The sequence below is a fragment of the Lissotriton vulgaris genome, chromosome 4_1, assembly GCF_964263255.1.
Source record: "Lissotriton vulgaris chromosome 4_1, aLisVul1.2, whole genome shotgun sequence".
Classification (NCBI taxonomy): Eukaryota; Metazoa; Chordata; class Amphibia; order Caudata; family Salamandridae; genus Lissotriton; species Lissotriton vulgaris.
Genome location: NC_141691.1, coordinates 1,900,624,792 through 1,900,650,255, shown reverse-complemented (window position 1 = coordinate 1,900,650,255; position 25,464 = coordinate 1,900,624,792). Strand labels below are relative to the sequence as shown.

At 40.9% G+C, this 25,464-nt stretch overlaps 1 protein-coding gene across 5 annotated transcripts in view; it reads right to left on the bottom strand.

The window, feature by feature from the left end:
* EFR3A (EFR3 homolog A) overlaps positions 1-25,464 on the bottom strand; it is a 1,108,455-nt gene that overhangs the window by 357,295 nt on the left and 725,696 nt on the right. For all 5 annotated transcript variants that reach the window (XM_086966224.1, XM_086966228.1, XM_086966225.1 and 2 more), the window contains one exon: positions 12,873-12,987. In XM_086966224.1, the coding sequence (XP_086822350.1) occupies positions 12,873-12,987 (115 nt within the window). The remainder of the gene's footprint in view (positions 1-12,872; positions 12,988-25,464) is intronic.

The window sequence follows — 25,464 nt, the reverse complement described above, 5'->3', positions numbered from 1 at the left end:
GAAGCCTGCCAATACCGCCAGGAGTCACAGTGCCACGGGGAGGCTTACCTTGACGCCACCACCGCCAGGAGTCACGAGACGCCATCACTAGCGCTGAGCCGCCCCAGGACTACAATCCCCGGTAGCCTCAGCGGCGCAGCGCGCACTGTTCACGCAGGCAGCAGCGCCAGGAGGCGCATTTAGCCACCACAGCCCTCGGTGTAGCGTGGGAGCATGCTGAAGCCTGCCGATACCGCCAGGAGTCAGTGCCACAGGGAGGCTTACCTTGACGCCACCACCGCCAGGAGTTACCAGACGCCATCACTAGCGCCGCCGCCGCCCCGGGTCTACAATCCCCGGCAGCCTCAGCGGCGCGTTGCGCACTATTCACGCAGGCGTAAAAAATGAGGGTCCCTGTGAACTACATAGACATTATTCACATTAAATTAAAGCAATGATAACATAACAATAGACACACTGTAAATTAATCACAATGGGCAAATACTACAAATTATAAGTTGTGATAACAGTGCCCCAAAGGAAGAGAAGTGAGGTAGCGTGATGCTGTGAAGAAGAAAGGAATAGATGAAGAATGAAGATAGTCGTGACAAATAAATATGTCAAATTCTTGAAATTTAAACACAATAAATCGGCTTCAGGTCCCTGAGCCAAAGAAAGGATTCATGAAATATCACATTATTTCTCAAAAATGTCTATATTGACACTGGTATATAAAATATCCAAAGAATGCGGGCGGTGTCAACTGAGGAAGAGAGGAGGTAGCCGTCGACGTTTCGACCCCACGCTACAACATAAGGCGTACTTGAGGCCTTACATCGGGGTCTTCATCAGGACAAGGGTGTAAACGGGGTGCACTACAATTTCTGTAAAAATGTAAATAATTTAACATAAGTAAAAATCCCCACATAAATTGAGTGGAATTGCGATAGTATCAGAACCATGGCGAACGGTAGAATCATTAATTGAAAAATTACCATGGTACGTAGAAGTATTTTCATACGATAATCAGTTGAAGAAATCCACTTTGTAATTCATCAAAATCTAAAAAAATATGAAAAAATATGCTACAACTGCTATATCATGCCCCTTAATAGGAAGATGAAATTACATTTGTAAACGTAGCATCTCTTAATCAGTTAATGATACATAATCGCTAGTCTGTCTTTCAAACGTTCTTAAAACACACTCTTAAATGGACCAAGAAAAACCGAATTCCATCCTAAACAGTACTTATGGGTATGAATGTCATTCTTAGGGCGTAATTGTGTAGATGAGTAAGGATAATTATAAACACTGTGAATCACGATCACAAAACTATATTGCAAAGGGTTAAAACAGGTTCACCTCTCAGATGGTATTAATCTGCGGTTGGCTCCACCCCTACTAGTACTCGTAACAAAAAGTATCATACTGTGGACCCAGTTGTTTAAAACAGGTCAGAACACATATAATACTTAAACCTACTGTCGCTAATAATCGCAATTACATATTGCAATGAATAGATACCCCTCTCATGTGGTATTTATCAGAGGATCAAAAATCATACCTGAGGGTAGATCACAAATGGCGTCTAATAAGTAGGAACCGTAGTGAATTATGAAAATTGGGAACCCAGACCTACGGAAATCGAAAAGAAGGTATTACTCGTATCGTTTCTTCCAAATCACTAACCATCACCGTCATTCGGCACCCAATGTTAACAATCACATACCTAATCGGGGCGGGTAGATGCGTCGTATTTAAATCGGTTCGCTCGCATCGAAGGTTTCTGTAATAAGGGAAGTTACTGTCAGTGCAAAGTAATTGCGGGCCTGCTCATTAATGTTGCATTCATACTGGTTTCTTACCTAGTAACGGCGTTTCATATTCCTAAAGTGCTCTCCGTGACGGGAGGAGTGAACTCAACGTGCTCGCGCCAAAGCCGAGTTGGAATACTGCAGATATAGAAAAAGGACTAGCACTAGGGTAGTTCCGGGTCGTTTCTAGCGGCAATGGAGAAGCCCGTTTCAGCAATATAGATAGAGCGGACTGTAGATGGGTCTAGAATTCCATTTAGAACAACGTAACCACTATAAAACCATAATCGATCAAATGATCAACACCCTACTTTCATAATGACCTAGTGCTGCGCTGTAAACTTTGGCGTGTCTTGGAGGAGCTGGGAATGGCCCCGGAGTTGTTGACCTCGGTCATTCGTTTGCATGAGGACAGTTTCGCTCGGGTTCGGTGCGGAAGGCAGGGAGAGGTTACGGATGCCTTCCCCGTTGAGCGGGGAGTGCGGCAGGGTTGCGTCATGGCGCCTACACCCTGTTCTTGCTCTTCGTGAACAGGGCGGCAGACTATCTCTCCCTGATCCCCACTGATGCCCCTGTGATGGCTGGCAATCGTGTCCCCATCCTCATGTTTGCGGACGATACCTTGATAATCTCAAAAACACCAAGTGGTCTCCAATGGGCCCTCCGGCGCTTCGCAGACTTCTGCCTATTGCGCGGACTAGAAATAAACACTGCCAAAACAAAGTTTATGTCTCTTAAGGAACATAAACCTTCCAAGTCTTTTAAACCTTTTAGAGGAAGTATATATACATGAATACCTGCCCACTAGAGCAGGTTGACGCTTTTACCTATCTGGGAGTCACCCTGCAGAGAGACATGCGCTGGAATAGTCAACTAGATCTGACTATACTAAAGCACCAGCAACAGTCAGGACTTCTTCTGAAAAGGTTCAAAACTTCATTGACGAAACCTATGAGCCCACTCCTTGAGATTTATGGGATGAAGGTGCTATGTTCGGCCCTTTATGGTGCCGAACTACTATGGGGGTTTGAAAATCTTAAACGCCTGACATTAGCGGAAAACGAGTTTTGCGCAAAGCTACTAGTGTCCAGCAAAGCACCCCTCTGACACCATTGCTCTGGGATCTTGGTAGGAGAGCAGTACAAGATCTGGCTATTCTACGACCATTATTGTATTGGCGTAGAATATGGACTACCAAGGGACTACATCATTACGCTTGGGGTCTAAAGGAAATTATCGAAAAGGATTGCTTCCACAAAATAAGCTGGTTGAAGGCAATTAGATCCCTGTTAGTGAGAATGGGAATGAGTGAATTGTGGGATGACACCTCAAATGCAGTTTTCCCATCAAAAAAAGCCATGAAGTCCATATATTGGGAGATGGTTATTTCAATAACATGTACAAAAAGCCTTTCCTCTCACCTTAGAGGACGATTGCTTGAATTTAAGGCTTATCCAGAATTGGAATTGTACTGGGACGCCATAGTGAAACCGTTTGACCGCAAGCTCTATTTCCAATTAAGGGTAGGCACCCTTACTAAAAGGTTATTTACAGCAAAATGGGTGGGGGTAACTGATGATAAATGCCCTAGGTGCAGGGACCTACAAGAATCTACAAGCTATCTCTTATTTTTTTGTCCCCTGTATGCAGCACCTCGGAAAAAGTGGGTGAAACCAGTCTGTCAACTAATTGTACCCGCAGACATGAAGAGGCATTAAGAATATTATGCGCAGACCCCAGTTCCCCAATTGCTATAGCTATGGCAAAATTCTTAAAATGGACTTGGGTAATTCGATCGAAAATGGTTTTATAGTAAGATGAGAAGAGTTTTATTTTGATCATCCGAAATCTATTAAAATAATGGGCGGACTGTTTTTATCATGATTAACTGAGTCCCGAGCAGTGACAACTAACCTATAAATACTGCAAATCTGATATTTATTTAAAAAAAAAATGATTTTAGTTGATATTTTATTTGAATAGTACATTCGACATTAGCCTTGCGGAGTTTAATTATTTCTTAAATATTTATATAAATGTAATTTGTTTGTAATTTTATCCTGTAATTGATGTATGTTTTATGCAACACTTTTATGGCTTAATTGTCGAATAAAGTTTATGAATGATTAGAACTCATATTGGCAGGTGCACTCATATGTGAGAATGAAGACGAAGGTGACTCTGTAAAATAAAATATTTGCCTATGATCACACAATTTGATACCAGTTTATTGGTCAAACACATTATAGTGAGGTCAAGTAGATTATTCAAGTTACTCAAACTAAAGGTATAGAAACATTTTTATGATTTTTTTAGGCCTGTACATGAGTGACCAAAAAGGAAGTCAGTCCTTGTGTTCTGCTCTGTCAGACAAGTTTTTAATCCACATTATCCATGATGTGCGCACTTTCTATTTAATATAACTTTTTCATTCATAATCGACTCTTACGGCACAAGGCAGCAGGTGGTGTACCATGGCTCAGTACTTGTATAGTATAAGATAGGTTTGGTCCTTCAACATTTCACAAAATCGATCTTTGTTTTGCCAGCCATACAAAAGCCACCATCCCACCCAAATGTACTGTCCCCATCATACAGTTGGGTTAATGTAATAAATACTGTTACACCTGACATCCTTCATACGGTCTTCCCCCTGACCCCGCCAAAGCGTTTTGCCATCACCCACCCAGTTTTATTAATTAAATTATGTTGACATTAGGACTGCTAATCAGTGCTAAAGTCCTTGCACTTTTTGCTTAAAAATTGTAAAATTGGCCTACACACGACTGGAACATTTAATTTACTTAGTCCCTAAAATATGTGACTACATGGTACCCAGAAAACACAAGGAGATGATGGACGGACTGCTGAAACTTTTCAGACACTCACCCCCAGTCACAGATCTGGGTTGAATCCATCATCGTTCTTTAGCTCACTTCGCCACCCAAGTTTGGACCCAACCATATGCAAATCAGGCTTGACCCTGTGCCTCATGGAACAGTCCAGCCCGAACTGCCAGGTAAGGTACTACCTGGACCAGAAACAAGCATCCTGGGACTGGTTATGGGGTAACACCCCTAATTAGCTAGGCTATTTGAATCAAATGGCAAAGTGATCAAGGGACCCACGTCAGGGCATACCAAACAAAACAAACACAAGGAGATGATGGACGGAGTGCTGAAACTTAAGACTGATTTGCATATGGCTAGGTCTCAACTGGGGTGGCATGGTGAGCAAAGAACGATGCATTTAACCCAGATCTGTTGACTGGGGGTGAATGTTTTGATTTGTTTTGCATTCTGTCCATCATCTGTGTGTCTTTCGCTTTCTCGCCCTAAGTGCGCTGGGTATGCCCAGACGTGGGCCCCGGACTGTGCCACTGGATTCAAGCTAGATTGACTGATAAGGGGTGAAACCCTGAAACGAGTCCTAGGATGCTTTTTTCCAGTCCAGTGAGGACAGGCTTGGCAGTTCGGGCTGGCCTGTTTCCATGAGGAACAGGGTCAAGACTTATTTGCCTATGGCTGGGTCTAAAATGGGGTGGCATGGCGAGCAAAAGAACGAAGGATGTAACCCATATCTATTGACTGGGGTGAATGTTTTGATTTGTTCTGCATTCCATCCATCATCTGTGTGTCTTTTAAATGTTACCCAAGGCCTATACATGTAATGCTGCTAATGGGCCTGCAGCACTCATTGTGTAACCTGCTGAAGTAGCACCTGAAAACTTTGTCTCATGCCGGCCACTGCAACCCGTAAGTGCAGTTTTAAACTGCCATTTCAACCTGGCAAAGTAAACCTCTTACCAAGCCTAAACCTTCCTTTTTAATACATATAAATAACCACTAAGGTAGGCCTTAAAGACCCATAGGGCAGGGTGCATTGTATTTACAAGTAGGTCATGTATGTTTAAGTGGCAGATATCCTGGTAGTGAAAAACACCTAAATTTGTTTTCCAAAACATGTCAGGCCTATCTCTCCCATAAAATTGGGTTACCCTATTATCTTTAAGCAATGCTACCTTTTGATTGGGTGCATGTAGAAATGTCATATTTAGACTCAAATGAATTGTAATTTAAAATCCTCTTTCCTGCTAAAGTCAGTTAAGTCACAATTCTTAAAATTACACTTTTAGACAGTTGGCATTTTCCTTTCCTAACAATTTGTGCCTTCTGCCAGTGTTCTTGGTCACATGACTGTGAATGGCTCTGCTGTTGCTCTTTCTGTATTCCTCCCAGACAGGGAAGCAAAAGGAGATTAGGTGTTTGCTGCACTGGGCAATCAAGCAAGGATGCCTGCGGGCACAGCTGTTCCCTGTCCCACTTGCACCTCAAAGGGCTTGACTCAAGTACTTATGTCACTCCAGACTTCTTGGAGCATTGGCAGGGGAAGAAAGGACCTTTCCAGAACCAGAAGTGGATAGCACAGGGACTCCCCCCTTGAATGGCTAGCACAGGGTACAAATACTGGACCCTCAGAACAACTCCTTAGTACACTCCTGGACATGTGGAAGAATCGGAAGGACTACCTGGAGCGACCGAGGAGTGCCCTGCTGCCTGAAGGCCTGCCTTACTCCTTGAAGGAGAAATTGACCATCTTACTGAACCCAGGAATACTAGAAGTGACTCCAAGGGATAGTTGGCTGGCCTTCTGTCTGAACTACAGGGACATAACAAGTTCCTGAGGCTGTGAACCCTGCACTTTGCCTCTGCTGGAGTGAGTCCTAACCCTTCAAGTGGCAGCCCCGTTCCAGTCCTGGACCCTTGGAAGTGGTGATAGAAGGGCTGTCCTGCCTAACCCTAAAACTTGGGACTTAGAAACATTTTTACCACAAATTGTTCCAAGAATCTGCACAAGACGGGTGCCTTCCAGCCAGCTGATCTGCTCAAGGTGCTTCGCCAGTCGTCCTGACTTCGCTGTAGCTCTAGCACCTACTGCAATCTTCTACACATCGCAAATCTTTTCCAACTGGACCTCTCAACAATGGAATCTAGCCTTGTGGAGTCAACTTTGGCTACAGTCTGCACCTTCTTCCTGCTGCAGGTTTTTGACTTCCACAATAGTTGTTTAAGTTCAAAGGTACAAATCTTCACCGGTCTTTATGGTGGCTAGTACTCCACCGATGACCTTCTCAGCCTGGATATCCATCTTTTCTCACTTGGAGCTTTTTCCTGCCATCATCGAATACTTCACCGAGACTTTGTCCAGTGGCTCCTAGACGACAACTTCTCCTCGTCCACCAGGTAGGCCATGAGGGGCCCAATCTACCTTGTGTAAATCATTTTGGTGTCATTTATTTTATTAACATTTACTCAATGCTTCTAAATTGGCTTGTGATTTTTATTGTTATGTTTTCACTTTATTACTGTTCGTGTGCTGCATAAATACTTTACACATTGTCTCTAAGTTAAGCCTGACTGCTGTTGGGTCAAGCTACCAGAGTATAAAGCACATGTTAATTTAGTGACTTCTGTGGTTCACCCTGACAAGGATTGTGGTTGTTGCCTGAGTGGGTCTTCCATCCCCTGCAAACCAATAACCCAATTTCTTACAAAGACAATTCCATTCATTGTTGAGGCTGACCTACAAATAAACAGGGATGGGATAAAAAGCCACATGTTCATTTGAGTGAGCAAAAGATTGGGGTACCTGGGGAAGCAGCAGTGAGATGCTGACACCAATTAGTCCTAGAAGCTGGAAGGATTCTGCAGTGTGTGTCTTATTACAATCTTTTCACTCCGAAAGTTCAGGAGAGGAGGGGGTGGTAAAATCTGTTATATTTAAAGCCTCTGAAAGGCAGCTGAGTCTGCAGCAGAGCCAGTCATATGTTAGCCATGTGACTTTGAAAGACTGGTTAGGTAGGTATCACGTTGACCCCCTTAAGGAAGATAGGCTTGCTTGTTCTGCTCACTGCTATTTGTCTTTGGACAGTGCCCATTTTAGCCGAGGTTGGCAACATTGGGTGATGTGGCTCTGCCACTGAGGCAAATGGACAGCAGCACCCTTAGAACAAGTTTTTGCATTTTTCTTCCATTTTTTTTACAAATTAAGTACATTGTCACCTGTGAACTAGTTGATATTCTGGCATCCTTCTTGGCTGGCACAACACCTAGGGCTTCCATATACTGATTGTATATCACTAACAAGAGCATGGATCCTTGGGGGTTGGCACAGGAGGCATGGATGGGATCAGGAGGAACTCACGAAGACCAAATGGGCCCGATTCGTCCCAGATGGACTTCCCATTTTGCATGATGGTGTTGTCAGTTTGTTTGGGTTAGGAAGTGTTAATATGGCTAAATGTTCGAAAGAGTAAATATCTGCACTGTGGTCAAACAGGACCAGAAGGCAAGGGTTTTCCAGCCATAGTGCTGTAAGGTGTCACAGACCACTTCGATTGCTACAGTACAATAGTGGAGTTTAAACACTCACAGGGTGCTTTAATAGTGGTAGTCTTAAACCTCTCTGACTGCTTCCATGCTTTCCACCCGCACACCAGTAGGCGTTCACAAGGTTCAGTTGGTGGCCCATCTCCCTTTACACATCCTCCTTTGGCAGCACTATTTCTCTTTTGGTTTCTCTTATCAATCTTGTATAGATGGTCCTCAAATCTTCCTCTCATTTTCTACTTTTACCCATCATCCACCTGAAGAAAACTGAAACCACCTCACAGGCAGCCATTTGTTCATTCATGTTTAATTCATCCAAACCCGATGCTATCCATTTGTCTACAAATTTACACCAACTCTCTCACTACTTTCCTCTCCACCAAACCCACTCCCCACAATATTCCAAATAGGTGTTTTCAGTGCCACAATGAAGATGGAAACAGTCATGACTAGCAGAGCCTTGTCTGCAAACAGATGGTAATTTGTAAGGCCAATAGGAGAAAGGTTGGGCTTCCACACACAGATCAGTCTACTGTTTCTCTACTACCAGCAGCAGTCACGTAATATCTCTCCTCAAAATGTGCATTTCCTCTGACAATACCCATTTCATTATCCAAAGTTAGATTTTTGTTAATTACACTTTTTAATTAATATTTAATATTTTTAAGACACATCTATACTCGTAAAATATGCAAGACTAAAACATATTTTAACCCCACAATGTTTTCCGAAATCTATGATAATCTAGTTCCTATTTTGCTAATGATACCTTGCTAGAATTGGGACTTTGTGCTTAACCCTCAGACAGAGCAACATTATTAAACACGGATTATTAGAATAAACTCTAACGTAAATATTACGAAAGGTAATCCCTGGCTTACTACCTCTCCTCTATCGATTGGACACTGTTCTGCTGACCCAGTTGTAGGTGGCAAGAACACGTTTACAAATGAGGGGCTTAAAGTTTAAAGGTGCGTTTACTAGTTGCATAGGTATATTTGGCTATTGAACATTTTAGGCTCAATGCACACTCTTGTGAGCAATGACGGTATTTTATTGGGCATAAAAGCTTCGTTTATGCACAGTGATTGCTTTTAGGACAGGGACCATGTTTGTCAAGTATTGTATTTTGCTTTGCGGAAAACTGCCTTATTGGGGGTCTTGGCTTCAACAGCAATTGGCCGGGCTCTTCCAGCTAATGTTTATATTCTAGAAGGTTTTGGCTCATGTCTTGGGCAACCAATTTGCTCCTGTACATCGGCTCAAAAGAGGAATTCAATTTGACTGTGAGCACGGTATAATTTTTTTTCATCTTCTGCTAGGGAAACGTTTTAAAAACACACAAACAAACTTCGACATTTAAGAACAGGAGACATTTATTTTACCGGGCTCGATCTACCATAGATTCAAGACTCCTGACATTTTAGTGTGGGGCTGGAATTTGTAATCACAATAAACATGAAAAGAGTGCTCTCAACGTGCTGTTTTTTTCTTTTAGCAATGAATTTATGAAGACAGGCACCCGGTTTGCAGATATTTCTTTCACAGCACTAATGTGCCTGCCTGGGAAAAGTTATTTGCCGATAGTTACGCTCCTTAAAACTGCTTGTACGCAGTTTTTATACACAAGTTTGATTTAATATTTTCCAGTCTGTTGCCCTTAGTTACTAGATAGCTTATACATCATTATTTAAAACGGAGTCTGTTGTGCTCGGGGAAAATTATACAAATGTGGCGAAACCAGATTAACTAATGCAAGGTGACATCCCAGCTTTAGCTTTGGCAGGGCAGCTGAATGATGCGCCAGAACTGTCGTTATTTTACTACTAGTCAGAGAGGTAAGTGGGCAGGCACTGTCAAACAATGAACACCCGCTCTTCTTCAATTTGAAAGGGAGAGTACTGGCACTTCTAAGCAGGGTTGCAATATTGTTAATGAGAGAGTACCAACACTTCTCACTAGCAAAGACGTAGTCTGGGAGAGCTTGTACCTTATCTTGTACATTAGCATGTGAAGCACCGCTACAATAGGAGTAGGTTCAGAAAGGCATGCCCGTGCTTGCTCATAAAGTGAATGATTGGTTTTCTTGTGAATGACCCAGAGTGAGAGTGAGAGTGAGACTCAGAGTATGAGTGTGTGAAGCATCAAAAACTCTTTTGACCTTGAGTGTGAACCTCATTCGCACAAAAGTGCGTAGGTAAAGTATTTAGTGATTTGGCACCTGAACTTAATACCCCACCTTATGTTCTACCACTTTTATCTTATTGGATGGAGAATACTTTTATGGTGACCACTCAGGGGATGATTGTAACCACAGTACAGCATCATACATACTTATTTACACACATCTGATCCCATGGGGTCATCAGGTCCGCAAGAAAAATTGGAACTTCAAATTCTTTGTTCTGCTTTAAATTTACAATCTCTTAAAAGGATGAATTTACTTAGAAGGTAAACACAATTTACTTTAGGCACCCCATGTAGTATCTTCTTTAAAAGCTTTGAGAGAGACAGGTTCAATAAATGTGTGTGCAATCTGCCAGATGTAGGCTGAAGTCCATGTTTAAGCTCGATAAAATAATTGCCTTCAAATTTGGAAAGTGAAACACGTGTTAGTTACAGCACCAGTTTTTCGTTGTAAAGGTATTACTATACGCATAATGATAAAACACAATATTTGTAATATTAATAACATAAGGATGTTCTACACCAGTAAAATCTAGCCTGACTAGTAATAAATCATGAAGTAACAGTCGGTTACAGTACAATGGACTAATGACTGCTCAGAAACAGCGCTTCTACTAGGTAATCCTCTCCTTTATATAAGCAAGATCCAGGAGATATGATTCGAGACACGAATAGGAAGGAAAAATATGTTTAAAAGGTTGTTAAAAAAAAGTGATCGAAAGGACTGCCAAGGCCGATCACAGCTGGCACTTCTGATAAATACAGATTAGAGGAATCCACAACCGTATTAAAAAAAACTTACATCTAGGAATAGACAAAGATGGATGTTGAAACTCAGATTGGTTCAAGTGCCAACTCTTTTTAAATGGATACAAATTCAGCATGGAGAATGGAAATGTTCATGCAATGGGAAACACCTATCCTTTCTCTTCTTTAAGTGATTTGACCTTGGTTTAACCTTCTACTTTTCTGTTCCACATTTGAGGATAAGAGAAAGAGATAGTTAAATACCAAGATTATGAGAAATGAATATCCGGCATTTATCCAAATTGATAGTCTACAATCGTTATTAACTATAATGATGGTCAATTATGCCAGGTTATAGGTAAGTTCTTAGACATTGTAAGGAGTACATAGGTTATGGGAAATCCTCGTGTTAAGATTCTGAGTTTTGGGATGATATTTTGCTATTTAAATGCATTACACTTTTAATATTTTGCACATGGCCAGACATTATTATCAAAATAGAAATATTTTTTACAGCTAGTTATTATATTTTATATATGTGACATTTAGTACTTTTATATAATGCCGATAGTTAGAAAATTGGGTCAAAATATAATTGATTTTTTATAATAGATTTTACGGATTTGTAGTAAGTTTGAATTTTTAAAAATTGTATTTATTCCCCAAATTGGGTTCCTCTAATTGATCAGTAGTTTTAGCAAGAGTGTTTTTACTAATGAATATTTGATCTATTAGTTTTGGTCATAGGAGACAGCAATGTTAATTATGTGTGAAGATTAGGGGATACATTACTGAGAAATACATGATTAGGATAAAACTGGGTATGGGAGACAGCAATTTTAATTATGTGATGGCTTTTTATGTTTGTCTTGCCTTATTGGCACAGTATCAAATACATATTGAATAGAATTCACTCGAGACAGGAGTATAGTGGTTGCATTACATGAAATGAAGAAGCATTTTACAGATTGTAGAAATAAGATCAGCAAGAAAACACTTTTTTTCACCTGCTTTGCAATTGCACATCTTCACCAATCTTATGCATTTAGACAATTGGTCTCATGTACGACTCAATCATTACATTTGTTCTCTTACATAGACATTTAAATTCAGATTGTGGTCTGCCTCAATTCTACCGTGATTGGAGCAGCACGGACATGTCATTAATATGGACAAGACGTAAGCTTCATGAACTGCCTACTTGACCATTGTCGCGCTGCTGGGGTTTAGCCTCATTTTACTCCTTATTCAGTTTATATTGTATTTTTAGCACATTTTTGATTTATTATGCCTCTATGTAATTTTTATTTCTCTTATTGCAGTTTTGTTTATGCATGGTCCTTAAACTTGTTCCAGATTTACCTCAATTGTTCTGCAGGATGACTATACTTTGTTTAAATTATGTTCCTAGCTACCTTTATTTAATCACCCAGTAGCTGGTCTTATGTATACCTTTCACCTGCCAGGATATATTGGGTGTGCAGTATGTGCATTCTTAGATACACACAGTGAAACAAACAGCATTTTAAAGAGCAAGTTTTGAAGCATCTATCTATTGAAGATAATCTACCACCACTGTGCAATAGATTTGCCTGCAAAAAAGTTAGAACATGTATATCTGAAGAATGTAAAGAAAGCGGTTGTTATAAGTTTTCAAAACGTTAATTTTCGCATCACTACATATTTCTAGATGTGATCGGCAATCAACAAATAAACGAATGCACTTGCTGAATAAGAGAATAAAGATACAAACCCAAGCTGGTTGGTGTCCAACGAGTGAGACGAGAATCCAAAAACAGGTACTTTCCCCATGATAAACATCATAATCTCTGAACGTTGATAATCTGGGAGATTGCTACCAAAGAAACCTGCAGCACAATTGAACAATACATTAATTAACACAAAGTTCCTCACAGAAACAAATCATTGATAAAAGAAGCACTAATGCTTAAGGTAACCAAACGTCTCGATTTCTGAGAATGAAAAGAGGCTGCAGTTAAATAACTGAAAACCTTTTCGATATTAAAATTATTTAGTGTTGCAGCTGTAGCATGTATCTGAGTCACCATCATCTGCTCATCTCCCCTCATTGCTGTGCAACAAGCTTGTCATGACGGCCTCATTTTTGTCCAAGTAAACACTTTCTATTTTCATCTCAACTGAATAATTATACTGCTTAAACCACCAAATTTGACGCTAATTACAAGCGAACAGGGGTATTGGAGAGCTGGATATATTCCCAGTTTAGAGTAAATTCAAGCCTCTGTTTCTCTTGTGGCCCTTTCTGACGATTCTGCAAAACTCACAAAATCAAACTGTTGTTCACAGGCCGGTAATAGATGTACAGTAGAGATCCACTTAAAAAGCACTGTAATAGCAAGCGGTGGCAAAGCCAATAAGTTCAGCTAATAACAAAGGCACTTACTTCTTCGTCCACCCACTCACTCATCACCCCTGCCCTCATCCTTTTACTCATGCCTCGATTCATCAACCCTTCGAATCATTCTTGCAGCCCCCCGCGACCCCCTAACCAAGCCACAATACCATGTGCACAAACTCCCCAAATCAACAAAGAGGCTCTTTCGATTATGAACCACACCTGTAGGATTTGCTGGTACCTTTTGAGTGTGCTTACTGTGCGACTGCTTATCGGTGCATAGTGTAAGTGGTGAGAGTGTGAAATTGCTAGTGTGTGAGGGTATGAGGATGTGGTCAGTGCCAGACTGATACACACTGAGTGGTATTAGTGTCATCTGTTGTGTGTAACTATTCGTCTGGGAGTAGTGCGAGTCGTTCTCATAGTCTGCAACAGCCACTATGGTGGTGAGGGACCACTGTCGGTTGTGCAAGACTGCTGGTAGATGAGGAGTGTAAGAATGCTTCCAGTAGTGAGTAACTGATATTCCGCAAGATGTGAGAGAGATTCCAGAAGTGCTTCAATCTTGGGATGCTCATTGCTGTTGATAATGTGACACTGCTAGTGTGAGGGGGTAGTGTGCTTGAAGTAGTGGCAGGCTGGTACTTAGCGATGGGTGTGGTGTTTGCTGTTGGTAATGCGTGACTTCTAGTCTACCAGCAGTGTGTGAGTGCATCTGGTAGTGTGAGACTGTTAATCTGAAGGGTGTGGCAGTGGTGTCAGCACAGCAAGACTGCTCATATGTAAGGGGTGTAAGAGTGCTTCTAGAATGGTGTGATTGGTACTCTGTGAGGGGGATGTAAGTGCTTCCAGTGGTGTATGACAGCTGGTCTTTGAGGGGTGTGGGAGTTCAGTCGGTATTTAAGGTGTTTTGCTTTTTCACAAAATGACTACGTCCCTTCTTGTGTGTTTTTTTTACATGAGGCCTTGGAGGCGCAGAGTTAGTGAACGTAGAGTTTCCGTACGGGCAAAATTGACCGCTGCTATGAGTCCATCCTCGTAGGATCCCTAACCCCAGTCGCTTCCCAGCTCTGCTCACCAGTCTCCCACCACACCTCCCCACTCGCTGGCTCACACACCTCCCTGCCCTTGTTTACTGCTTACCCACGTCCTGCGGGTAAGCCATCTTCAGTCTGGCCAGCTACAGGGCTTCCTGTTGTTCCTTGAACCCACCCCACACCAGTACCATGGCATGTGTTCTAGCATGATCCTCTTGCTGGTCGACTCCAACCTCCCCAAAAATTATGTTTTGCGCTTTAAATCCCAGAGATTAATTCTCTTTATTAGAAGTCATTACACTTTTGAGGAAGTGGGTTTCTAACAGTAGTCTAGGAGATCATTTATTCTGCAAGCGGTGGGAATTATTTTTGCATACTCTTAAGGACCACGACTGCTTGCAGTTTAAGTGCCCTGATTTGCTGGTTCTTTTCACCCGTAATAACATTAGAAACGCCATGTGTGTTCACATTTTAATTTTGAGGCAGGCATTTTTGCAGTAGAAAAAACTATACAGCCATTGATATGTGGGTTGGCAAAAGAACCTCCCTCCTTTGTTTAGATGCACGATGTGTATTAATAATCTAAATATTTTCCCTCCAAAGTTATATTTAATTATGGGGACAGTTTTAGGTTAACGGGGATAATAGGTGATTAGGGGAAAGACAAAAAAGTTATTTATCTAACAAACTTCTTTAGACACACAATGTACACAGTTTCTTGCAAAGACTACAGATTTCGTTGGGTGACACGAGTTTTAGCAGTAGAAAAGAACAAGTTACTACCTTTGGTAACGCTATTTCTGGTGTATACTCTAGCAAACTGAAGATTCCTCACCTTATAACATCCCCCAAGCTCCAGACTGTTGGATGTGGAATTTTGCAGAATTGCTCCCTTGCGCCACAAGGAGGAGTCCTGTGACTCCGCATTGACTATATACCGCCCTGGTAAGAAGGCTGCCCGAGTCAGCACAAATGTGTCCAGGAAAAGCTTGAGTAGGGCAGTTACACAGAGAGTGCCTGCAGTTCACTCACGCAACCAGCTTTCAAAATTGCAAGAAAGAAACCAATTTTCAAGGTGAGGAGACACAGTGAGCAGCTACGCATAAGTTTCTGTTCTGTCCTCCATCTGTGGTATAGTCAGGGCTTTAAAGCGCATGATCAAGGTAAACTGCTAACCAGTACTAGAGGGCTTGTGCTCACTCCTTTAAACATAGTAAAATTGGCTTATACCTAATTGGCACATTTAACTTACTTAATAAGTTCCTAGTAAAGTGGGACTACATGCACCCAGGGCCAGTAAAATAAATACTATTAGTAGGCCTGCAGCACCTTTTGTGCCAACAACTTATATAGCCCTTCAAAACACATCTCAGGCCTTTCATTGCAGCCTATGTGCAGTTTTATACTGTGAATTCGACCTGGCAAAATAAACCTTTTGCCAGGCATACACCCCCCATTTCAATACACACAAGGCACCCCTAAAATAAGACATAAACAGGCCATAGGATAGGGTATATTATACTTCAAATGTTGGACATGTACTTTTAACTTTTACATGCCCTGGTAGAGGAAAACTCCCAATTTTATTTTTCACTACTGTGAGGTCTACCTCTCCCATAGGATTACATTTGGTTACCTTATTACAATTATAAGTGCTAACTTTTTCTTGGGAACAGGTAGAAATGTCATATTTGCCCTCAACAGAACTGTAATTTAAAATCCTCTAATTGTAAAGTCGGTTATTATGTCACAGTTCTGAAAATGGCATTTTCTTTTCATTTTGAATCAGGTGGCTTGCAGAACCCCTTACCTGGTGCACATGTGATTTTGTTTATGAATATTAGATCCCAGATTAGTAATTTTGAAGCTGAGACATTGAATTAGTTTCCAGAGTGCACACTAGCTGTGTTTACTCACTTGTATGTTCAATTTTCTGCATAGCAGCTACCAAAGTACACCACCTTGCATTTAAATGTTGTCAGAATGCCGTCTGATGATATTTTGCACTTGACAGAAAACAGAGTCCAAACCAAGGTTTACACTGCCTCAGAGGCGGCTGACATTTATGGGCTCATACGTGAAGTAGGAACAATTGATACCACCACAGGTTCTATTCAACAACAGATTCAACAGCTAGAATACTTTATGTGCAGAGAGGATAATCAACGTCTGCACGCTACCACTCTGGTCCAATATCATGAGGCTAGTCGCATACCCAGGGGGCTACGTCTTTCCATTAATCCAATGCTTTTTAAAATGAATAAGAAGTTCATGGAAAAGTTGTATGCGATTTTAAACAAATGTTCATTAGATTTAATTTTGTTAATTGTTGAAGAACTTTCACAAGTTCTAGTTGGTCTTGAAGCAGAAATTAAAGAATGACAATCTAACTTGTCAAGTAGAATGGAAGCAGAAGCTTGGACTACTACTCTTGATGAAATCAATTGTAAACATGATGCCTATGCCAAGGAAATTTGCGAGCGAAAGATTAGAAAATTTTGCCATGATACAATTGATTATAAACTTAATGAGGTTTATTCCTGGGCCGAGGTATATGCTCAGAAAAGAAGATGGCAAAAGCAAGGAACCACTTCATCAGAAGAGAGTCTTGTATCTGTAACTGATACTCAATTATCTAGACCTCTTGTACCTTCCACAACTCCTGTTAGTGATGCAACCATTGCTGGCCCAAGCACCACCAAGGTTTCTTTTTTAGAGATCAGCCCTGCAGCAAATCAACCCCCAACGCAGGTAGTGGTCGAATCCACAAAACCCTTAGAGGCCACCGATTCAGCAAAAACCTAGGGGGGGATGCACGCCGCAAGAAACACTAGTGGTAAATATTTCGTCCAAAAATTGTACGGAGAAAAAGTGGTCTGTTTTGAAGAAAGGAAGTTCAATTGTTCCCCCTTATCAAACTAATAGTTTAGATTCTCAAATTGCTCTCTATAAATTTACCAGGAAGTTAAGATTGAGATACTTTTTTTCCACTACGACTCATGAATCAGTATCATCTCAAGAAGATGAATATCTGGAATTTAAACCTAGGAGCACTTTCATTCCTCAAACATCGCACACAACCATTGACTCATTTAAGTCATTAGTTAAACAAGATTTGGCTAGACTTCCCAATGTCACCTCAGGGAAAACTAACTTACCAACTAGAGAACATCTCGCACTGAGATCTCTACACTTGAATAAATCGCTACACTACACCAGAGAAGATAGGGGTGGGGCCCTGGTAGTAATGGATCGTACTCAATATGACCAAAAGATTGGTTTGATGTTGCAGGACTCCTCAACATATTAACCTCTATCTGAAGATCCCACAAACACCTTTCTGACATTGCTGGATTCCATTTTAACACACGCCATGGAGATGAAGTGGATTAATTCCAAAACAAAAGAGTATTTATTCACTTGTTTTCTGCGGAGACCAGGTTTATACATGCTCCCTAAAATTCACAAAAACCTGAGGGATCCCCCTTGGAGGCCCATAGTATCCGGTTGTGGATCTTTACATGAGCACTATTTGGTTGGGTTTCTTCAGCCCATTGTACAAGCCAGTCCGTCATATTTTCAAGACACCACTCATTTACTCAACATCTTACGTACGATAAATTTTCTTGAAAGTGACTAAATTTGGTTGTGTCCTATAGACGTGGTGTCTTTGTACGCTTCCATACCCCACACTGAAGGCATTGAAGCCATAGAATGGGCCTTACTGAAACAAGATGATATCAGAACCAGCAAGGTATTTCTTTTGCAAATTCTTCACTTTTGTCTGTTTCACAGTTATTTTCACTGGCAAAAACAGTTTTTTCTTCAAGCAAATGGCACTTCAATGGACTTTTCAGGAGCCCCCAGCTATGCGAATATCTTTATGTTAAAATTTGAGACTCACTTGGAATGCGAATCTGTTTTTATACAGACGTTTTATAGATGATATGCTTATCATTTGGCAAGGAACACACAGTCTGCTTGAAACACAGATTCTCAAACTGAAAATCAATCCTCGCATTCAATTCACATCTCAAATTGAATCGCACAGCATAGCTTTTCTGGATGTCATGCTTAGACGCTCTGGCATCATTATTGAGACTGCGGTTTTTAAGAAGCCCACTGATCGCAACAAAGCTCTTCTCTAGGGACGTGGTTTGGCCACACAGGAAGATGGCCGCCTGAAGATTAAGCTCCGTCGTGGGACGGACCCTGACGAGCTGCTCTCCTACATGTGGACTGCCGGACCTACCTTTGCGTGCTCCATTGTCGTTGGAGAGCATGCGGACGGTCCTGGCGGTCCACTTCCTGGTCTCTGTGGCTTGCCGGTGAGGTGACTGCCTGTTCTGCTGCTGCGTTCCGGAAACGCACGTCACCTAAGGCAGCGCCTCCTCGCATTACAGGGCCGCACCTCTCTTCACTTCAGGGCCATGCTTCCAAGGCCGCGCCTCCTCAGGTACTGCGCATGAGCCTGTCTTGAAGCGAATTTTACTGCGGCCGCGGAGAGGAGTTCTTCTTTCTTTTACGGGCCAGCTCTTTCTTCATAAACGACAGGATAGCAGACACAAACTCGTCAAAGTAGAGGCGAAATACTACCACACAGGAAAAGAGGGAAATAGAATTACAAAGTACTTCTCCCTTCCACAGAGCCCCTCTATATGACGCAGCCTTTTAGATAACTTTGTATGGGGTTTTTTCTGAATAGAGGCGAATATCATTACTGACTGTCATTTAACTTTTCCTCACACGTTTTGCCATGTGTTGTCTCTTCATGACTTTTGGGCAGAACAATTAACTTTACTGTTGGCTGTGCCTTCTTGGAGTCCATTCTTCCTGTGCTATTTGTACATTTATTTCAGCTCCACTGGCTTCAGCTTAATACTTTATGGCATGACCTTATAGGGGAAAATGACTCTTTAGTGTCAATGGTTCTCCTGCTATATTCTATCATGGAATGATTGGCTTCCATTACTTCACATGAGAGTGATCCCTCATTCTTTGTATGTTCTCATGCTCATTTTGCGCCTCTCTCTGACAGCGTTTACTTCTTTATGCAGGACTCACGCCAATATTTTCATTTTATCAGGCACCTGTTATTTCTTACCCTAATTAATTTTTGCTCTGTATGTTATCATTTTCTCATAATATTTTTGTTACTATAACGCCTGTATCTTTGAGGGGGCCAGTTTTCCTATCATACGGTTAAAGTGTTCACCCATTTTGTCAGATATGAGGTTGCATTCTTTCATATATTGAGACGTCTTGCGTTTTGAGCTTGTTATTTTTTAACCATGCATTTTTCATATGTACGTTATGAATTACATCACCAGGCCTACTGCTATATGATGTTTGTTATTGATGTTAATCCTCCTTTTTTTTGCAGTTCTTTCTTTACTTGATCTATTACAGTTTTCATGTGATTGTTTGTTACACAAAGAAATATTTGCTGATTTAATGAGGCACTCTTATCCTCAGTATAGCATGTAATTTTAGCTTTCTTGAGTGTTATGCACGTAGCCTTACTTCATTGTGCTTCATACTGCGATACTTTTTCTTCCTCCTGTCGTTTATTACGAAGTTGCTCTCATCATTGCTTCACACGGAGCTACCACATCAATTCGCTTCTGTAAAATACCTGCGAAGCGGAAAGTGACCATGTCTAACCATAGGAATGGTAGGAAAATACCTAAGTAACCACTTTTCACTGAGGTAATGAAAGAACCTGTTAATTTGTCAACGAAAGGGGCCTTGTCTTCGCCATCACCTGTTTCTCAAGCTTCGCCGCCTCATGGTGATCAGGCATTATCAGACACCATGCAGAGAATATTGCAAGAGCTTTCTGGGGTCAATCGCTGATTGGAGGGACTGGACATAACAATTACATCCTTAGCTGAAGAAACCAAATCGATTAGGGCAGATCTCACCACTTTTAATACAAGAATCGAGTCTCTGGATTCTAAAATACTGGCCATGGACAATCGTTTGGATTCAGTTCATACTTCGGATCAAGATCTTCTCTTTCTTCATAGTAAAATTTTTGATCTGGAAGACCGCAGTCGAAGAGACAATGTCTGTTTCTTTGGATTTCCAGAGAACATTGAGAGGAATGTTATGAAACGGTTCCTCTATGATACTCTTCCGCTAATAACTGGTATTTCTTTTGCTCCACCTCTTGAAATTCAACGCGCCCACAGACTTGGCCCTTCACGCCCAGATCCTTCTGCGTGTCCGAGACCTTTTATTGCTTGTTTTCTTAGGCATGAACAAACTAGACCACATTTGTCAACGGCCCGCTCTCGAGGTTCCTTTCTCTTCCAAGGACATACTATTCATATGGCTGCAGATTTTTCCAAAGAAACGAATGAACGTCGGAAGACATTCCTTTCAATGCGACCTCAATTACGTCAGTTGGACATCAAGTATGGCTTATTTGACCCTGCATGCTTCCGTATTACCAGGAATGGCGAATCCAAAGACTTTTATGATCCTACTCTTCTACAACAATTTTTGGATGATATTACAACTCAAGACATGGACACACGCTCTTCTCAATGTGATCAGTCCCAGTCATCCCCCACTCCTTCCTCACATATGCCAATGCACAACCAACGCAATGTGAGTACTCCCAGGAAGAGGGGTAGAGATTTAAATCGTCTTCCTCGCTCTCAGGATGATATGGTGTCAGCCCTGCACTCTGTTCCTACTCTTACTAAGGACCCGCAGCGAGACAAATCTAGATTGCCTCTCAAAACTCCTTCAGATGCTGACTGAATTCTTCTTTATTGTTCAATTGTTTATTTTTGTACTTTCTATCTCTTTGCTATTATCCTACCTCCAGTTCTATGTTCTTTTTTCATGTTGCATTTTCTGCTCTGATGTTTTCCTTTCTTCTTCATCATTTGTATTTCTATGATTTCTTGATGTGGATGCTGATTATTTCAGATGTTGACTGAATTCTTCTTTATTGTTCAATTGTTTATTTTGTACTTTCTTTTCTCTTCACTCCTATTTTAACTTCAACTCTATTTTCCTTTTCATGTTGCATTCTCTGCTCTGAATTTTTCTTTCTTATTCATCTATGTATTTTTGTGCTTTCTTGATATGGATGCTCTTTCTGAACTTTAATTGTTTATTTTGTTGATTTATTGTATTATATAACTTACTTACTTTTCCTTCATATTTCATATTGCAGTATTCACTCCAATATCATTGTGCAATTTTAAGTTAGCATTCTTTTTTGCTTCTCCAATTTATACCGTTTTATTATTATGTAGTTTATTGCATGTTTAGGCCATAGTAATTCACATATTGCATTTATTTTCTACTTTGTTGATCTCCTCCATTTGAAGATACTAGCATTACTCAATTTGACAATGCATATTTAATATACTTAGTTATTTACAGGGAGTCGTTTATACTGCTATTTATTTACTCTATGTGTTTGTAGGTCCACTTTGTTATCTCCTTCATCTCTGTCCTGAATTTTTTTTATTATACATGTTTTCCATTCTTTCTCATTTTCCTCTTTCCTCTTGCTTTTTCACATTCCTTCTGTTCTATATTCTCTTAATCTCTTATCATAGTTAGAACATATAGTAGATGTCAATGTTCTTATTTCATGGCTTTATAATACATAGTAGTGTGTTAGGGTTTATTATGGTTATTATAGTTGTGATAATGTTACAATCCATATTTTGCATGTTTGACGTTTTCTATATATTCCATATTATTCTTTATTAATTTGCTTCACATTTTTCTTTCCTCGGATGGGGTCCTGTCCCACAGCGTTGCTTTAGTGCGCCCAGACTATTTTGTATATTTACTCTGCTTTTCTAAACCTTTTTCGCATTCCCCTTTTTTTTCTTTTTCTTTTTCTTTCCTATTTTTCTTTTTTCCGCCAGAGTAACATCTTTTTGTCTCTCCGTATACTTATCTCTTTTCTTCTTCTTCATCTTATTATTAAATTCTTCTGTTATGTCTTCTGCACATCCATTATCAGTGATTTCCTGGAATGTTCATGGTCTCACCCATTATATAAAATGAAAGAAAGTCCTTTTATATTTGCGCTCTAAACATGTGGACATTGCTTTACTGCAGGAAACACATTTGAATGATGTTGAATCTAGTAAACTCAGCAGGGATTGGGTCGGGAAAGTTATTCATTGTAGTGTTTCTAAACCTGATCCCACTAATCCTAAATCCTGTTCGTAAATGTGGTGTAGCCATCCTTTTTGCGAAGTCACTTCCCTTCACAATTTCCAAAACATGGTCTGACCTGGAGGGTCGATATGTTTTTGTTAAACTGAAAATTGGGAACTCGTTTGTTTGTCTCGGCTCTATATACGCTCCAATTGGTACCAAAAAACAAATTTTCCTTAGAATGAATCGCCTTCTCACAGAAATACAAGCCTCTCAATTTCTTATTTGAGGGGATTGGAATTTGGCTCCAGATCCTGCCCTTGACAAAACAGGATGCCTTGATACTGCTAAAGCTTCAGATAGAGCCATTTTACGTGATGTTCTCGCTGACAATAGTCTTGTTGATCATTGGAGGCTTAGTCACCCACAGAATAAAGAATATACGTTCTTTTCTTCTACCCATGGCACATTCTCCCGTCTCAACTATTCCCTTCTCTCGCAAAAAGCGGTTCAGTTGGTTACAGAGTCGAGGATTTTGGAAGCAGCCATATCCAATCACTCCTGTTCTTTTGTCTCTCGATTTAGGCCGCTTAAGTCCAGGACGCAAGCCATGGAGGTTGAACATAAAGAAATATAAAACACCTGCAGGTAAACTTCTTTTACAATCACACCTTCAGGATTATCTCACTATTAATGAGGATTCAATTTCCTCTAAGAGAACGATCTGGGCAGCGGCCAAGGCGACAATTAGAGGCCAATTAATGCGCGATGCTGCTCTTATTAATAAGAACAACGTTACCAAACAAGTAGATCTTGAAACAAGACATTCAACGGCTTTCTCACTCCTACATTTCAAATCCTACCCTCCAGAATAGTAAATTGTTGGGACAGGCACAAATGTCTCTTAATAGTCTTTTGACTTCTAAGGCTGAGTACGCCTTGCAAAAAATTAAAGGGCGACACTATGAGCAGGGGGAAAAAGCTGGTTGGTTACTGGCTGCGCAACTGCGCCAGAGGGAGGCCGCTATGGCAATTTCGGCCATTAAATCTACATGTGGCGAGTAACTTACTCGCCCACAAGAAATTGTTGAAGAATTTGCTTCCTTTTATAGATCTCTTTATTCTCCAAGTACTCATATAGATAAACTCAAAATGTCCACATTTTTAGATGCAATACATCTTCCACGACTTTCAAATGAGGGTAGAGCTTTACTTGATGGTATCATTACAAAAGATGAGATTTCTTCTGCTATAACTGCCCTACCATACCATAAAGCTCCAGGAGACGATGGTTTTCCTCCTGAATTTTATAAATGGACTGGCCAGAGCATGATTGATACCTTACATGCCGCGTTTAACGAAGCTGTTGAGGAATCCTCTTGCGGATCTCTTTCTAACAAAGCAATTATAGCCGTTTTACCAAAACCTGGTAAAGATCCCTTGTTGTGTGGCAGTTATCGGCCCATATCTCTCTTGAATTCTTGATATTAAAATACTGGCTAGCATTCTTTCATCACACCTTCGTAAAGTTTTACCTTCTTTAATTCATAATTCACAAGTAGGTTTTGTTACAGGTCGTTCATCTCGGAATCATCTCCGTACTCTATCTCATGCTTTATGGTCAGCTAAACATCTTGCAGACGACGCATTACTTCTTTCCCTTGATGCTGAAAAAGCATTTGATCGCATTGAATGGGAATACCTTTTTACAGTCATGCAGAGGTTCGGCTTAGGGGATCAATTTATAGATAAAGTACGTCTGCTTTATGATAGCCCATTAGCTCAGGTTAACTGCAGTGGTTTTCTGTCTACCTCATTTCCAATTCGACGAGGTACTCGTCAAGGTTGTCCACTCTCCCCTCTCCTTTTCCTCCTAACAATGGAACCTCTGGCTGCAGCAATCCAACAATCTGCTGACATAGTAGGTGTCCCTCTTCCAATTGTCCATTCAAAAATGTATTTATATGCAGATGATATTCTTCTTACCCTTACTGATCTTTCCCGTTCTCTTCCCGCTCTTCTCCAAATTATCAACGATTTCTCTTCTTTCTCAGATTATAAAATAAACTGGGATAAAAGTGAAGCATTACCCATGTCCATTGGTACAACAAACGCAGCAATCTCTGGCTTTCCCTTTCATTGGCAACCATCCCGGCTTAAGTACTTAGGCATATTAATTAACAGAGGTCTGGACAATATGGTCACGGATAATTTGGCTCCTTTAATCACGCAAATGCAAAGAGACTTTGATAAATGGAAAGCTCTGGGATTATCTCTCTGGGAACGGGTTCAGGCGGTTAAGATGGTAACTTTGCCACGGTTTCTTTATGTTCTAGGTATGCTCCCTCTCCAAATTCCCCTAACTACTCTTCGATCCATTGACTCCAATATAAAACTTTTTATTTAGGGTACTTTTAAACCTCGCCTTGCTTTGGCCAAATTAAAGGCTCATCAACCGCATGGGGGTTTAGGTATTCAGTCCATTGAGCATTATTCACTTGCCCTTCATTTCTCACAACTCACTTTTTTTCTGCCCAAATCTAAAGATATACCTCAATAGGTTCCACTTGAACGTCACCTTTTGGCTCCTGGTTTAGGTTAGTCCCTTCTATATGGCACGGGGACTAGTTCTTCCGATCCTAAACACCCTGTCTTATCTGCAATGCATAAATCTTGGCAGAGAGGTCATCGTATACTTAAATCCAATTCGCGAGTTCACGTTAACTCCTTTATGGCTTAATTCAGCCATTCGTGTTAGTGGTGGCACTTTGTCCTGGCCTTTATGGCAAGAA